We start from the raw sequence: 15,356 nt of genomic DNA, 5'->3' as shown, positions 1-15,356 counted from the left end.
ACCCCTTTCTCCATAGCCCCCCAAGTCCTTCCCTGGGGCCTCCTGTGATCATGCCTGTCTTAGGTCGTTCCCCGCTTGGGGAATCTTACCTGTCATTGGCTAAATGATCAGGCATTGGGGCCCAGTTATTAAAAGGAGCAGAAGCAGCGCTCTTGCAAGGGAGATAAGCCGTGTCTCCTTAGTGGCTTATGGTCCAAAGGGCGCTCACTCAGCTCTAACCATGGGGGAGTTACAGCTCCTGAAACCAGGCGGGGCAGTTCCTAACACCTATGCACCTATGCAACCTTTCACAACTGGCTTTTTTCCCCTGCTCAAAATGATGAACTGGAGATTCACTCCAATTGTTGCGTGTGTCATTAGTTTCTTCCCTGAATTGTTTTTGCATCTTTGTCAAAATTCATTGGCCATTCTTGTGTGGGCCTATTTCTAGACTGTTGTATTTCACTGATCTACGTGTCTGTCTCTCTGCCAATACCTCCTGGTCCTGATTATTGCAGCTCTGTAATGAGGTTTATAATTTGGATTGATTGATCTCCCTGCTTTATTCTTTTTTCCCCCGAAAAGGTTTTACCTAGATTAGTTCCTTTACCTTTCATATACATTTTAGAATGATTTACACCAACAAGTATTTCTGGGATTTGGCTAGGGAGTGCATTAAATCTTATATACTAATTTGGGGAGAATTAATATCTTGATAATGTGAGTCTTCTAATTCACTAGCACATTATGCCTCTACATTTATTCAGATCTTTGATTTCTATCATCAGCATTTTCTGGTTTTTAATGTACGAGTTCTGTGTATGTTTTGTGTATTTATATCTGAGTATTCGTTTGAGTGTTTACATGCGGTCTTATATTTGTAATTTCAGTTTCCACGTTTTTGCAATTACTCTTTGCACGTCGGTCTTGTCCCTTATGAACTTCCTGAACTCACTTATTCGTTCTAGGAGTTTACTTGTAGATTTCTTGGGATTTTGTGCCATATGCAAATAGAGACAGCTACTTTTCCCTTTTAGATTTCCATGTCTTTCATTTCCCTTTTTTTGCTCTATTGAGCCAGCTGGAACGCCGATGTTGAATAGCTGTGATGAGGGTGGACATGCTTGCCTCATTGCTGATCTTAGGAAGAAAGCATTTAGTGTTTCACTGCAAAGTATGATGTTTGCTGTAGGTTTTTATGAATGGGGTTTTTAAATTGCATTTTCTCTCCATTAGCATTTTGTCCCCTTATACCCCTCCCCCCAACAGTCACCACAATGTTGCTCATGTCCATGAGTCTTATTCCTTTTTGCTCCACCACCACCTCTTACTCTCCCCCTTAGCTGTCGTCCTGCTTTCCATCTGTGAGTCTGTCCCCATTTTCCTTGTTAGTTCAGTTTGTTCATTAGATTCCACGTATGAGTGAGATCGCGTGGTGTTTGTCTTCCTCTGACTGGCTCATTTCACTTAGCGTGATGTTCTCCAGGTCCACCCCCACTGTCACGAAAGGTGCAACTTTCTCCTTTTGTACAGCGGAGTTGTATTCCCTTGTGTAAATATCCCACAGTTGGCGTCCATCAGTAGATGAGTGTTTGTTTGTTCTTTATCACATGGAGGAAGTTCCTTTCTGTCTCTAAGTTTCCTGAGTTTTTATTGTGGAGAAGGAAAAAAATGGCCTTTCCTCTTCTAGGTTTTGAGCCCCAAACTCGCCAAGGACAGAGCTCCTTTGTTTGACACCTTGAACCATGTGTCTCTCCACCCGGCTGTTGATTCTTATCCTAAAATCCTTCGTACTAAGCCCGTAGCCTGGGGAATCGATGGGATCCTTGGGTTCTAGGAACCACTCTCGCGAATTAATCAAACTGAAGGGGCAGGTGTTCAGAACCATGGAATTCTACAGCCCAAAGAGGGAGTCTTCACATAAACTCTGGCCTATAAATAACAATGGGTCAGCAGAAAGCTGTGCAGCGTAACACATGCGCCCCAGTGATGCAGGACGATAATAATAACAGGGGCGGGGGTCCGTGCGTGCGGCCGTGTGTGCGTGTCGGGGGTTAGGGTGGTGAAGGGCTAAGTAGATAGAACTCTACATACTGTCTGCTCAAATACTTGATAAATCTAAAACTGTGCTAGGAAAAGCAAGTATACTCATTATTTTAAAATCTCTAAGAGATTTCATGTGAAAAGAAAAAAAAAAAGACAAATGGGATTAGAATTTTTTTTTAAGTTCTAAGAGAACCAGCAAGGCCACCCTGGTTCGTTGCCTGTACACTGCCCAGCCAGCTTTGCCTCCCAAGCCCAGGTTCGCCTACAGAATCCCTCACCTGTAAGGTAGATCCGTGCCTCGTCTCTGTAGCAGTACCGGCTCAGGCCCCTCTGGAGATGTGCGACGAACTCCCTTCGAAGGAACAGGACCAAAATTTTCATCCTTTTTCTAGGTTGCTGAATTTTCTCATGAAAAGGAAACTGGGCATGGAAAACAACGTCACAGATTCCTTCCTCAGGAAAAAAGCCTTTTCCCCCCCCTCTGGCTGAACTTTCCTCAACTAACTATAATGATGCTTTTGGGATCTGATTGTTAATTCTCCCTAATTATTCAGAAGCCTCTTTAAATTTGTGTCAGTGGTTTTTTTCTCTTCTGAGTAACTAGATGAGGCAATCAGCTCACCTTTCATAAAATAAGAAGGCTGCTTCTTCTTCTTTCTAAAAAAATTATTCCCACACTTTAGAATTTCCGCCAGTGATCACAGCAGTAAAGTTCAGCCAGTTGCTCTGATGGCTTTTAGTGAGGTGCTTGTATTGAATCCCTGTTACTACAGCGGCTCATCCACCAAGAACCTTTAAAACTGGATTGATGCCCTTGAGTTTGAAATCCTTTTGCTTTGGGGGTTGAAGTCTGGCTCCGTAACCTTTTGAGTCCCCCACTTTCACTTTGGAAGTTGGCACTTCCTATTTAAATGACAAGAAAGACGAAAAATAAGCCTCTTGGAGCTGGATGTATTGATTTCAATGATCACCTTTAATTCACACCTTTCCTCTGTGTAAAGTGTGGTTTTCTTCTCTGAATTAGAAAGAGCCAGAGATTATCTGCACAAAACCGGGAGGTTTATCGTGATCGGTGGGATCATCTCACCTGTCCACGACTCCTACGGAAAACAGGTGGGTCCCCCTCTGCCCCTTCCCGCCCTCACCCTCCCTTCCTGCCCCGGTGCCTCCTCAGGCGCCAAACTACCCCACTGCCATTTCTGCTCTGATTCCTGGAAAAGCAAAGTGCCTGGTAGCAGGCGTCCTGCTTCCCACCCGTGGGCCACAGTCAGACCTGAGGGACGGGTGCTGGGCAACAGCTGAGAGGAACAGCTGCCTGAGACAAGGCCGCCGCTCCCTGGGCCAGGCTCAGTCCAGACTCGTTAAAAGAGTAACAGACCCACCCGCCGAGGGCCAGGCGTGCTGGGCACGGATGCCAAGTTTTAGTGGCTGGTTATGGGCTAGGGAAGTCTTTCCTGGGGTTTGAGGGAGAAAAAGAAAGGCGTACACATTTTCTAATCTGATTTGAAAACGATTTCCCTGCCCCTCCCTCCCTGCTACATGTCTTAGAAAATCTAGAAGTCTGTCTGCCCAGGAAGTCATTCTCCTTCCTCCCCCATACAACTTGGTGGGTCCCAGGGTGGTCGCCTCAGTAAGCCCCAGAGTGAGCCACGAGATGAGGCAGCGTCTGCCAAGTTGAGTCTTAGCTCTGTGCTGGGCACACTGGCTACTCCATTGGTGTGGGGGTGCGCCTAGGGGTCCTGATGTGGGTGGTCTACTCCACCCACCCTTTATTCTTCTTCTGTCCTCTCTGACCCTCCATGCCTGTCTGTACGGCTGGGGGACATGGAAAGGGGACACACCCTCATTCCCTGATACCACGGAAAAATGGCTGCACTTTTATCAAGGGGTGGCTCAGAACGGCATCTCGGGGAGGCTGTGGGGAGCAGACGGACCTCCCCATCATTGCTGTGCTCTCCCCAGGGCCTTGTGTCGAGCCGGCATCGTCTCGTCATGTGTCAGCTGGCCGTCCAGAATTCCGATTGGATCAGGTAGGGCTGGTCTGATGATGCCAGAGGCCGGTGGCCCTGGGACCCGCTTGGGGGGAGGAGGGGGAGGAGGAAGGTGAGTCCTGGCACGGGTGGGAGGCCACGGGAGATAGTAACCCCATTAAAAACCAAAATTCATTTGAGGAGACTTAAAGATCAAACTGGCTTTGTTCAAAGATCCATGCATCAGGCAGCCTCCCATTTAGCAGCTAGAAAGGAGCTCTATGGAGCTGTACAAAGTGCAGAACTTCTGTACAGGAGGAGGCCGTTAGGTGAAGTGCCTCTCGGCCGTGCCGACCAGACCGACTGGCGGAGATGGCATCCCTGGGAAAGGTTGCCAGTGCTGTTGACTTAGGTGCTAAGTCTCCGCTTGGTGACGTGAGCTTAGCCCACGCGACTCCATCTGGGGCCGGCCGTCCCCGTTTCCAACAGCCCCTGCGAGCAACAGTTACGTGGCCCTTCAGGGGTGGCCCAGCCGATTAACTCGATTTTGTAACCAAGCGCGGGGCCCATGAAACTGAAGAGGGTGTTTCACCTTCTCTGACACTGTTGGATCCAGGAATCTTCTTGGATCTTTCAAAAACATCGTAGGGGTTCGGGCGAGGCATGGCTAGGGAATCCGGAATGCTTCCCTGCTTTCCTGTGCACTCAGGTCCGTGCACTCTCCCTCCCTCCAGGGCAAGTTGCCTGGCCGGGGCTGTTTCCCATTCCCTCACTCGAGTCCCTAGGGCCCCGTACTGATTGGGGTACAGCGGTGTGGGGGCAAGCGCACGCTGCCTTTCCCAGGGACGGTCCCGCTACCTTGGCAGCAGACACCAGTTATCCACTGAGCCTACTGTGTCCTTAAAGCAACCTTCCGCTAAGTATGCTAATTACACTTCCCAACATTCCTACAGTTATAATCTGCATGAGTTGGTGCCATTTGTTAAAAATAATGGCACACCATTTGTACTGTAATCCCACCCCCCCACCCCCCCACGCCGTGGAAGAATAAGCAGCACCTAGAGGTTCCCATGAAGGCAGGAAATTGAAAGGAAACGGACCTCGGAGGTGGTACCGGAGAAGGTGGGGTGGGTGCCAACGAAAGCCCTGAAGGGAGGGACAATGATAATTAAATATTGACCCTCGCCGATTGTACACCGAGATTTGTGTGAGGGGCTCATGCCCTCCAGAGAACTCCTCTCCCCAAGACATGGGTTAGATGGAGAGAGACCTGCCTTTTCTCCCTTGAGACCCAGAGAGTTCAAGGGGCTTGAGCGTGAATAGCACACCTGTGGCTGAGTCAGGACCAGACTTGAAGCCTCAACGTTGTGACTCCTGGTCCACCAGGGAAAGCGGGGTCCAGTGCAGGAAATACGGGGCAGGAGGCTGGTAACTGCTTGGACGTGATTAGAAGATTCTAAACTGATTCCCTCATCCGATCGACAAATATTGATCGAGCACTTCCTGCCTGCCCTGTACTGCGCTGAGCACTTGGGAAGGCAGAATTCTGAACTAAGCTCACTGGGGAGGCTCAGAGCTAGCTTTAGAGGTAGAGGCTGGGCATGGGGGGCCCCTGGACATGGGGAGCCTGTTTAGCCAGGTCAGGGGTCTGTCCATGGGGGCGGTGGGAGCTGGGCAGGGATCTCGGGGGAGCCAGGCTCAGGGCAGACCGATGGGCTAAGAGTTTTAGATCGCTTGTCTGACATCTCCCATCTTGTGTGTGTGCACGGTGGGAGGTGGGCAGGGAATGCTCAGCTGCTAAGAAAATGTTGCGAAATATCCCAATTTAGCAGCTCATTAAGTTTGTAATGAAGGCCGAGCGCTGCATCAGTCTGGGCTGGAGCCCTGCTCGCTCTCACTCTGGTGTGCGGGAGGGATCGCTGGCCTGTGGGTGTGCACCTGCCAATCTGACCGCCAGCCTGTGCAGGGAGGCGCACGGGGCAGATTCCCAGCTCGGGGAACAGTGGCCGCCCCTCGAGGGGGGCTTGGCTCCCACAATCCATTAGGTCCCGAGGAGCACTCCCATTTTGCAGATAAGGATAAGAGCAAGGCCCAGTACCAAGACCTCACGTATAACACTCCTCAGGCCCCTCTAATCTCCCCACGAGAGTAACTGCTGTGAGACCCACTTTACAGACAGGAGAGGGAGCCCCGAAGGATCCCATCACTTCCCTAGGGCCCTTCCGTGGCCAATTCCAGGGCTGCGGTTAAACCTGGGCGGACGGCCCTGGCTGGTGTAGCTCAGTGGATTGAGCACAGGCCTGCAAACCAAACAACCGCAGTTCGATTCCCAGTCAGGGCACATGCCTGGGTTGCAGGCCAATTCCCAGCAGGGGATGCACGAGAGGCAACCATACTTTGCTAGTTCCCTCCCTCTCTCCTTCCTTTCCCCCTGAATAAATAAAATTTAAAAAAAAAAAAAAAAAAACCTGGGCGGACGTGTCAGCCCCTCTGCACGCCGGCCTGCACCATCCAGGAGGCTCAGGGAGGTGTGTCGAGCCTGTGTTTCGTCTTATTGGAGATCTAAGCGCACAGCTTGCACAGCTTGCCCAGCCTGCTAAGCTCCCTGAGCTGTGGTCTTTGGAGGGAGCCCATGAGAACCGAGTGAGAGGCTGGAAACCAAGAAAAACCTCTATGCAACCCTGCCAGGGTGGACCCGTGGGAGTGCTACCAGGACACCTGGCAGACGACGTGCAGCGTGCTGGAGCACCACCGGGACCTCATGAAGGTTAGCCGGGCCGCGCCGGGAGCGGGGGGCTGGGGGGGGGCACCGGGAGTCAAGGGGGGACCAGCTGCACTTGGTCTTAACAAACATGTAGCCCCGGGGCTCCAGACCCTCCAGGGGGTCAGGCACCAGACACGGGAGGACTAACTAGCAGGCAGTTTCTGCATCTGCTCTGTTTTTTCCCCATGGACTTGAAGGAAACCATGTCCCTTCCCTCTTTTGGGGTCCCCTTGAAAGGACTGATGTAGGGTGGCACCTGACTGCTCCACTTGGCTGGTCGGTGACAAAAGCCACCCCATCTTACTGTCTAAGGGGGGGATCCGGCAGGACAGATGAAGAGACACGTGGCAACAAGCATCCTTACAGTCTCAGGGGCCTCACACAAATGCACTTCTCCCATGACATGTCAGCGGTGGGGGGGGGGTCAGCTGGAGTCAGCTGGGGGCCTGTGCTCCTGAGAGTCACCCAGGAGCCTCAGGCCTCCTCACGGAAGGGCGGAATTGGGGACCCTGCCGATGTGCTGAGCCCTGGCATGCCAGCCGTGAAGCCCACACTGATTTGCCGTCTAAGCGCTTGGGCCTCCCTCTCCTGCTCAGGCCCAGAGGCGTGGGTCTGGGGAGAGAGGCCAGGCCAGGAGCCCCCAGCTGCTGCAGTGATGGCAGAGACTGACCGGCAGGGCCTGCAGGTCTCGATGGCCCCCTGCCACGGAGCAGGGGCGAAGGGCTGCCTCCTGTCAACCCTTGCGCTCCCAGTCCTGGCACCAGGACGGTGTTTTGGGCACAGAGAGTAGACCTGTCGGAGAGACATGCACGGGCCTACAGAGTGAGTCAAGGCCACGTTTGCAAAGGCCTCTTAGATCGTGAGAGCCCCCAGAGCTGACGAGGGCAGATCGGGGCAGGCGGCCAGCCCTTTCCTTCTTCTCTGGGGCATAGAACCAGGGATGCACGCGGCAAGAGGAAGGAGCTCCTCAGCCACCAGACGAGTCATTAAGCGGGACTGTGGCGTTTTCCTACCTGGAAGTTACACAATAGTACAAAGGAGGCACACTGCACCAGCCACAGCTGGGCTGGGGAGATGCCATGGTGCCTGGCCGTGACTTCCTCCCATCAGGAACCTTTCAAAAGGGACAGTCACCCACAGGACAAACGTCTGTCCTTCCACAGCTCAGGACTCACGTGCTGCTCTGCCTGCAGCATGGCCTGTGGGAGAGGTGTCTTCAGAGCGGCAGCCCAGCCCTGGAGCTTGGGGGTCCTCTGGCAATAGGACTCAGTAACCCAGAAAAGGCAGGGGGCAGGCGTTGGGAGGCTGGCCATCAGGGAGGGGACCTGGGATTAGCCGTGGCTCTTGGGAAGCTAAACACATTGAACGCTCATCCTTTGTTTCTGTTGCCCAGTGGCCACTGACCCCCTCACCACGCACAAGGTGGATTGCTTCTGGGTCAGCTGTGACGACTGCCGTCCTCTGCGGCACTAGACAGAAGCAGAGGTCAGATAACAGGGACGATAGTTCACACACACAGAATTTCCACCCAGCTCTGGAGTGTGTATTCACACTGGGGGGCAATGCCCAGACCCCGGTCCCCCACCTTCCCCGAAGGCAAACACGTCCCGCCCTGCCGGGCACTGCTCTCTGACTTGGCCCTGCCATTGGCTTCTCTGCCCTGGAGGGGCGGCAGGGCTGGGCGTGCCTGGTGTTTATATGACCTTTCCCAAGCTTCCACGGCCTTGGTGCAGACGCGACCTCTTAGGAGCCCCGTGAAGCAGGCGGGAAGAGTAGATGCGCGTGTTACCCAGAAGGTTACAACATCAGCTGCAGTGTACCCGTGTCCTGCCACGTGCTGGACACTCTAAAGATACTTTGTGTATCCTCACTCGTGCAATCCCAGCACAACCTGGAAATGTTGCCTCTCTGTGCGGGGTTCGAGAGGAGTTGCCTATCCAAGGTCATGCAGAGCTCACACTTGAAGCGAGGTCCATGCAACACCACATCCTGTGCTTTTGGGATGGAGCTGCCCTGCCTCCTGCCAGCCCGCGGTGCCACACAGCCCGGCTGCCCTAGAGCCCACCCCCAGGGCTCTCCCCGGGCCCCAGGGCGCCTCCCCACGACGGGCAGCACCTGAGCCTTTGCAGGTGACCAAGAAATGCTTTTCCTAAGTCACCTGGCTAACGACCCTGACTCTAATGACACTTCTCTCTTTCCCCAGCGGGTGACTGGCTGCATCCTCTCCAATGTCAACACACCCTCCATGACGCCCGTGATCGGACAGCCCCAAAATGACAACCCCCAGCCCATTTACCAGAACAACAATGTGCCCGCCAAGCCCACGGCAGGTAGGGTCTCCCTGGTGCGCCCTGGGTCTCCTAGGGTTTCCCCAGGAGGGAAATTTGCATTTTTAATTAGGTGATGCTGATGCTCTGGTCTCTGTACTGACCACCCTTAATATAGAGGATCCGAAAGAAATGGTCACAATTAGAGAGAAACGGAGAAGCAGATAGAGACAAGGAGGGTGGTGTGCAATCTTCATTTGTGTTTAAATGTAAATATAATCTCAACTGGACATGAACTTGGTATAGTTAAATGTAAATATAATTCTCCTCAACTGGTCCAAGAGGGAGCATTTTCTCTGCCTCTTCCACGGGGGCTGAGGACATTGTCCGGGGTCAAACAGGGAGGAAGCAGCAAGACCAGGGGTCAATCCCAGGCGGTCTGCACCCAGAATCCCACACTCGTACCCATGTCTTCAGGGACAGACAGCTGGGGACCCCCCCACTCACCAAATACCCAGCACTGTATGCCCATGAGGTACTTTACACGGGTTCTCATTTAATGCAGTGATTTTGAGAGAGAGATACTATGTTGTCATGTACACGAGATTCAGAGAAGGTAAGTGATTTGCCTAAGAACACACAGCTCAAATGCAGAAGAACCAGAATTCATATTCAGAACTTCCTAGTTCTAACGCCTTATGTTCTTTCCAATATTTTCTTCCAGGCCAATAGCAAGAGATAGATACCAGGGTTCCCTTTCAAGCCCAGACACCATAAGCTATTGGGTCATTAGTCTATGACAAAGAGGGAAGAGCCAGAATTTCGTAGTTTACACATAGCTCCACGTGGTGGGGGTGCTGGGGGCTGAGAAAGAAATTTCCAGCTTAAAGCCCAGTGGGGTTTTTTTTATTGAAAACCAGGTACCTCTCCACCAACATAAGGGGTCTGGTTGCCCTGCAGACCAGCTGCCTGGGAAGGAATGTCAGTCCAGCAGAAATGATCCCAAACGAATTCTTTGCCACAGGCCCAGCCTCTGTGGATTGGGGCGTTCGTGTTTGGTGATGGGTAAATGCTCATGATATTACGAGACAAGCAAGCAAACAGCCAGTATGCCCTCAAAATGCACAATACCATCCACCTCGTGTTACCCAGACAAGAGCAGCGTAACACATATTTGGGAAAATGGCAGAAAATAAATAGCATCCCAATACGTCAGCAGGTGGGATAATGGGTGCTTTTTAATTTGCCTCTTCACACATTGCCCTCCTCTGTATTTTCCAATTGTTCCACCGTGTAGTCAATAAACATGACCCGAGAACAGGTTCCAGTCTGGGGCTCAGAAAGCTTGTGCCGCGGACTGTGACTGAGAAGGAGATTTTGCTGTCATATTTCTGTTCTTTCTCTCTACCCCCCTTCCACCGCCCGCCACCCCCCCGCCCCCTCCGATGCCCCCTTGTTGTTCACAGTGGCCCAGTGCTGGGCTGACCGCGTGTTAAGTTGTGAGTGGTTCTCTCCCCCCTGTCCCTGTGTGTCTTGCTCTCTTCCGTAGCCAAGATCTTGGGGAAGGTGGGAGAAAGCCTAAGCCGGATCTGCTGCGTCCGCCCGCCCGTGGAGCGCTTCACCTTCGTGGGTAAGGAGCGCGGACCTTCTTGCCCATCCTGCCTCTCTTCTCCCCGCCTCCCTTCCTGTGCTCAGCCAGCACCCCCAGCCCCAGCACCCGCTGGGGGACGACCGTTTAGAGAGTGATGATTTTGAGGAAACAGAGGCTGCTGGGTTGTGCCAGTGGGACCTGTTAAGGGGGCCCAGAGGGCGCAGCCCACCTGGCCCGGGCTGCCCAGGAGATCCCACCCGGTGGTGGGTGGTGTGCTCATTCCCCATCCCCTGCAGGACGTGGCTGTGGCATGAGAGTGTCCAGGAGGCCCAGGATCTTCTTCCCTCGGGTCCTTCTGGCTCCGGCAGGGTCTGCACTCCTGGTGACAAGCTAAGAACACATGCCCCCTGGTTTGGAGCAGGTCCCCCATGGGCTCAGCATGGATAAGACTCTCTGAGTCCCTGGGGCTCTTTCGTGGTTCCCAACCTCAACTCTGCAGAAGTGCCGGAGGTCTAGACCTCCTTCCTCTGCCTCTTTGGGGCTGACCTCCGCCATGTCTGAGACTTCAGGCATCTTGAGAAGGAACTAAGAGGGACAGTTGAGGAGAAAGGGAGGCAGGGGACCCAAGGGGCCTCTCTGTGGCTTTGGGCACACAATGCACCCCCATGCAGGCCTTGCACACTCACGAGCACGTGTCATAGGCTCTTGTTGCATTCTGCTGCGTGGAAAATCTCCAGTGCTTGGTTTTGCTTGTTCTTTGAACCCGGTAACCCCTAGGGAGAGAGGGTCAGCTCCTTGTGATTCAGACCTGTCGCCCTAGGTTTTTTGGAATGTGGCGCTTCCCTGAAATACAGAAAGAAACAGAAGGTGCTCAGCATGAGCATGTGTGTGTTTGTCACTGCCTCCTTGGCGAGACTGTCGAATTCCGACAGTCCCAGAAATGTGATGTCTGCCCGGAGCCTACGGAGATGCTCTCTCTATTTTAGGCTGGACTGTGGTGATGTCCCTCCACTCCACACAGTTGCCTCCCGTGTAGGGAGGCAAGCCCACCCCCCTCCTCCCACCTGCCCCACCCCCTCCAAGAAGCTTGGGTGGACTGTGTGTCGGGTACCAAGAAGTGGGGGCCCTAATGCTTCTGCGTTCCCCTCTCCTCCTAGATGAGAACGCCAACCTGGGCACGGTGATGCGGTACGAGGAGATCGGTGAGTGGGGATGGGGAAGCCGGGGCGCTGGGAGCCACCTGCCTCCACCCCCGGGGCAAAGTGGGGGAGGGGAGAGGCTTGAAAACCCTGGCTTGTCTTTGCTACTGAGTGTACTCCCAGCAGAGTCCCGAGCTAGGACCAAAGTCTCAGGGGTCCCCCCCGCACACCTCCCAACTGTACCCGCTCTAGTTCCCAGGAGTTGGCCTGGGTCCCTTGGCACTTTCCCTCTGGTCGGAGGCTGCACCCAAATGACGTGGAAGTTGAGCCTCAGCGCCAGGCAGAGGGACCCTTCTTCTGCCCATAACACCGCACTGGAGGCAGAAGCCGCCTGGGCGATGAGGAGCAGAGGGGGACCCGAAAGCCGCCTCCACGCCCTCCCTGCAGCCTGGGGCGGAGGCCCAGGCATCTCCTGTCCACGTGAGAGCCATGGAGGCTCAAGGCCAGCGCAGGTGGAGGGCGGCTACATGAGCTGTCAGATGGGAAGGAGCCCACCCACCCGAGGGAGGAAGCTGGGTCCTGGCTAACCCCTGGGGACGAGCCAGAAAAGTGAAGGCTTTCCAAGGTTTCAGAGTAGGCGAGGGAGACAAGCGGGGAACACAAATGTCTGAAGCCGGGTTAAGAGCGGAGAGATGCCAGAATGCAGCTGGAGCTGGCACAGGTGCCAGGGGACCGGGAGGGTCAGTGACAACTGAAGGCCTGGACCTCCGGGATGAGGGGCAGCCTATGTCCAGCAGGCGTGCCCAGTCCTAAGGGTCCCGCTGCAGAGTCACTGCACGTCTCCCCCACCCAGACAGAGGCCACGGCTCCAGTGTGGACCTTGAGCATCCGGTGGGGTGGGGTGGGGGTGGACCTTGAGCATCCGGTCCTCCCAGGAGGCCCAGCAGATGGGACGTCGTTTCCAGGGGCTTCTCTGTGGACACTTGACTCAGCTCTTACTGGTTTGCCAGAACCTTTTGTAAGATTTTCAGGAATTTTGTGAGCTGGTTGTTTGATGCAGCCAACACACAAAAAATCAAATAATATTAAGTAGCAGTTAAATCAATGCTATTAAAAACAAAAGTAATGAATACTTAAAACTCTTCACTTCCTAATTCTTTTACTATATTTTAATGTCTGTTGTTTCCTGGCATGTCACTGTCTGAAAGGCCCCCAAAGTGGCACCCGGATTCCTGCTGGCTCCCAAAAGCAGGCCGGAGCATTTGGCTCCAGGTGCCACAGCCCCCAAGCACCCGAAAGGCCAGGATGGGCCTCCCTGCCTAAGCCCTGCACCCACTGCCCGAGCTGCCACACCTGGCTGGGTGGGGAGGCCGTCTTGACTGGCAGTGCTCAGCGCGGTATTCCAACGTAGAGTCCGCTCATTCTGCGTTCCAGGAAGAATTTCCTGTGGCCGAGCTTCAGCTGCGACCTTGTTTTCCTCCCCAGCACCCGGGTCCAGGGAATTAGGCCACCCCTGCCTGGGGAGTCCCCCTTTCTCTTCCCGTGGGGTGCACTGTGTGCCAACGCTTACTGCAGCCTCCAGAGGGGCAGGGCCACCTGAGCCCTGTCTTGCTTACTCTTCTTTCAGAGAAAGCAAAGCCAGGTGGCCACAGCCACCAGGGTGGGTCCCTGACCCAGCCCAGGTGGCAGCTGCCTCTGTGTGCCGTTGGAGCTGGGAAGGGCCTCGGGCCGGGGCTTCACATAGCACAGATTCCTGGGCGGGGAGTGTGCCTGGAGAGCACTGGTCTGGCTGCTGGGCCTGGATCCCCGGCTGGGGTGAGGAGGGGAAGTGGCGGGGACCTCTGGGCTCTGAAGCCCTCTGGCTCACGCATTCCCTTTTTGCAATCCCCTTGCCCGCTTCACAGGAAGGAAAAAGCCTCCTTGCTCGGTTAGCATCTGTGGCTCCACGTTCTTAACCATCTCACTGCTCCTCTGGGGGCTGCCCCAGGCCAAAGGCTTTGTGGGCTGGAAAGGGCCGCAGGAACCTCACGCAATAAACTGGGAGAGTCACTGCTGCCCTCTAGTGGCCACACGCGGGCTCCCAAGCTCTACGCGGGCTCCCAAGCTCTGCGAGGGCCTCTGGTCTGGGACAAACGCATCTGCTCTGATCCTGCAAGAGAAGGTGGAGGCCCTACTCCTTAGCTTTCTGTGCTCTGGCTTAAAAAAACAAACAAACAAACAATAATCCAACATGATACCCGAGTGGGAAAGTGAGTCTCCCGCTGGGGAATAGAGGAGAGATTCATTTCCATGGCTGTAGAGCAAGCACGGTTTCTCGCCTGGACTGCTGACATTTGGGTAATTCGGGGGGGGGGGGGGCTTCCAGGCCATGGAGACGGTTGAGCAGCATGAACTGCCCTCTGAGCATGAGCTGCCAGGAGCCCACCTCTCTTCCCAGTCTTGACAACCCCACACGTCTCCACACTGCCACGTTCAGGAGACAAAGTTGCCCAGTTGCGAACCACGGATGTAGAAGAGCTGAGGACCAGCACGTCCGTCCTCTGGCCCCGGCCGCCTAACTGGACGTTTGGATGACCAGAGTTACAGAAAACTGGCCTGCAATCTGGGCGGCTCCTAGCGGGGGTGGGGGAGCAGCAAGACCTGGGAGTGAACCTGGTTCCACTGAGCCACAGGAAGGCTGGTTCCCCTCCGAGGCTGGGCAGTTGGGCCGGCAATCCCATGGCCGGACACGGAGGGAGGGAGGGAGGCATCGCTGACCAGGGCAGGGCTTCCCCAGAGCCCCATGCCTTGAGAGCGGAGGCCGTGACAGAGAGCCCAGCCAGTCCAGACTGCCCAGAGGCACACAGACAGCCTGCCTGCAGGGCCTCGGTGGTCGGCTTGTCTGTGCTTCACTTACTCATACTAGGAAGTATGAGTGACCGCACCTTTTGTGTGCGGTCACTCTGTCCGGCCCTGGGGACATAAAGGTAAATTCCGGTCCCAGCGCATACACAGCATGAGGCTACCGTAAGATATGGGGACTAAAGGAGAGGAGGCGGTAGGACTATTAGAAGTTAGGGCCCCAGAGCTCCATGGGGCTCCCAGAGGGTGTTATCAGCCCCAGTCACCTTGCCTTCCACTGATCCATCTGGAGACCCAGCAGCCGGGACAGGCTCATGATCTGAGAGTCCTTGTCAGGCCCGTGAGCCAGCTGCTGTGTCTAAAGCCATCTCAGCCGCAGGGTGCGGGGCAGCAGGGTCTCTGGAAGGCTCAGAGCTGGACTGTGTCAGAGTTTCAGATAAGATGCCCACAGGCACGATGGCCTCTTGACCGAGGGCCTGGGATGGCTGGGGACTGAACACACACCACCCTGAGTCTCACCCCAACCGGGCGAGGTCTCTCACCTGTGGCTCGGAGAATCCCAGGGTCCTTTTTCCCCCACGGCTCAGTTTTCATGAGCGAGTCAGTCTGCTGCCTGTTTTAAACCATGACGGGCCTCCCTGGGCTAATTCAGAGCAAGCACGTAATGAGGGAAGAAAAACAACCGACAATCGGGGAGTGTGCCTGGGAGCCAGGCAAGGAGGTGCTCAGCATCACTTCTCAGGCCCTTAGCTGAGGACA

At 54.5% G+C, this 15,356-nt stretch overlaps 1 protein-coding gene across 1 annotated transcript in view; it reads left to right on the top strand.

Annotated features, from left to right (window-relative positions):
- NMNAT2 (nicotinamide nucleotide adenylyltransferase 2) overlaps positions 1-15,356 on the top strand; it is a 112,255-nt gene that overhangs the window by 77,101 nt on the left and 19,798 nt on the right. Inside the window, exons 2-7 of the mRNA XM_037035132.1 lie at positions 3,050-3,138; positions 3,988-4,055; positions 6,684-6,762; positions 8,963-9,089; positions 10,576-10,656; positions 11,775-11,819. Of these exons, the coding sequence (XP_036891027.1) occupies positions 3,050-3,138; positions 3,988-4,055; positions 6,684-6,762; positions 8,963-9,089; positions 10,576-10,656; positions 11,775-11,819 (489 nt within the window). The remainder of the gene's footprint in view (positions 1-3,049; positions 3,139-3,987; positions 4,056-6,683; positions 6,763-8,962; positions 9,090-10,575; positions 10,657-11,774; positions 11,820-15,356) is intronic.

This window comes from Sturnira hondurensis, unplaced genomic scaffold (assembly GCF_014824575.4).
Source record: "Sturnira hondurensis isolate 20B ecotype Veracruz unplaced genomic scaffold, ASM1482457v3 Scaffold0022215, whole genome shotgun sequence".
NCBI classification, from domain to species: domain Eukaryota; kingdom Metazoa; phylum Chordata; class Mammalia; order Chiroptera; family Phyllostomidae; genus Sturnira; species Sturnira hondurensis.
Note: the sequence above shows the minus strand (reverse complement) of the source record. Positions and strands in the feature narration are given on the sequence as shown.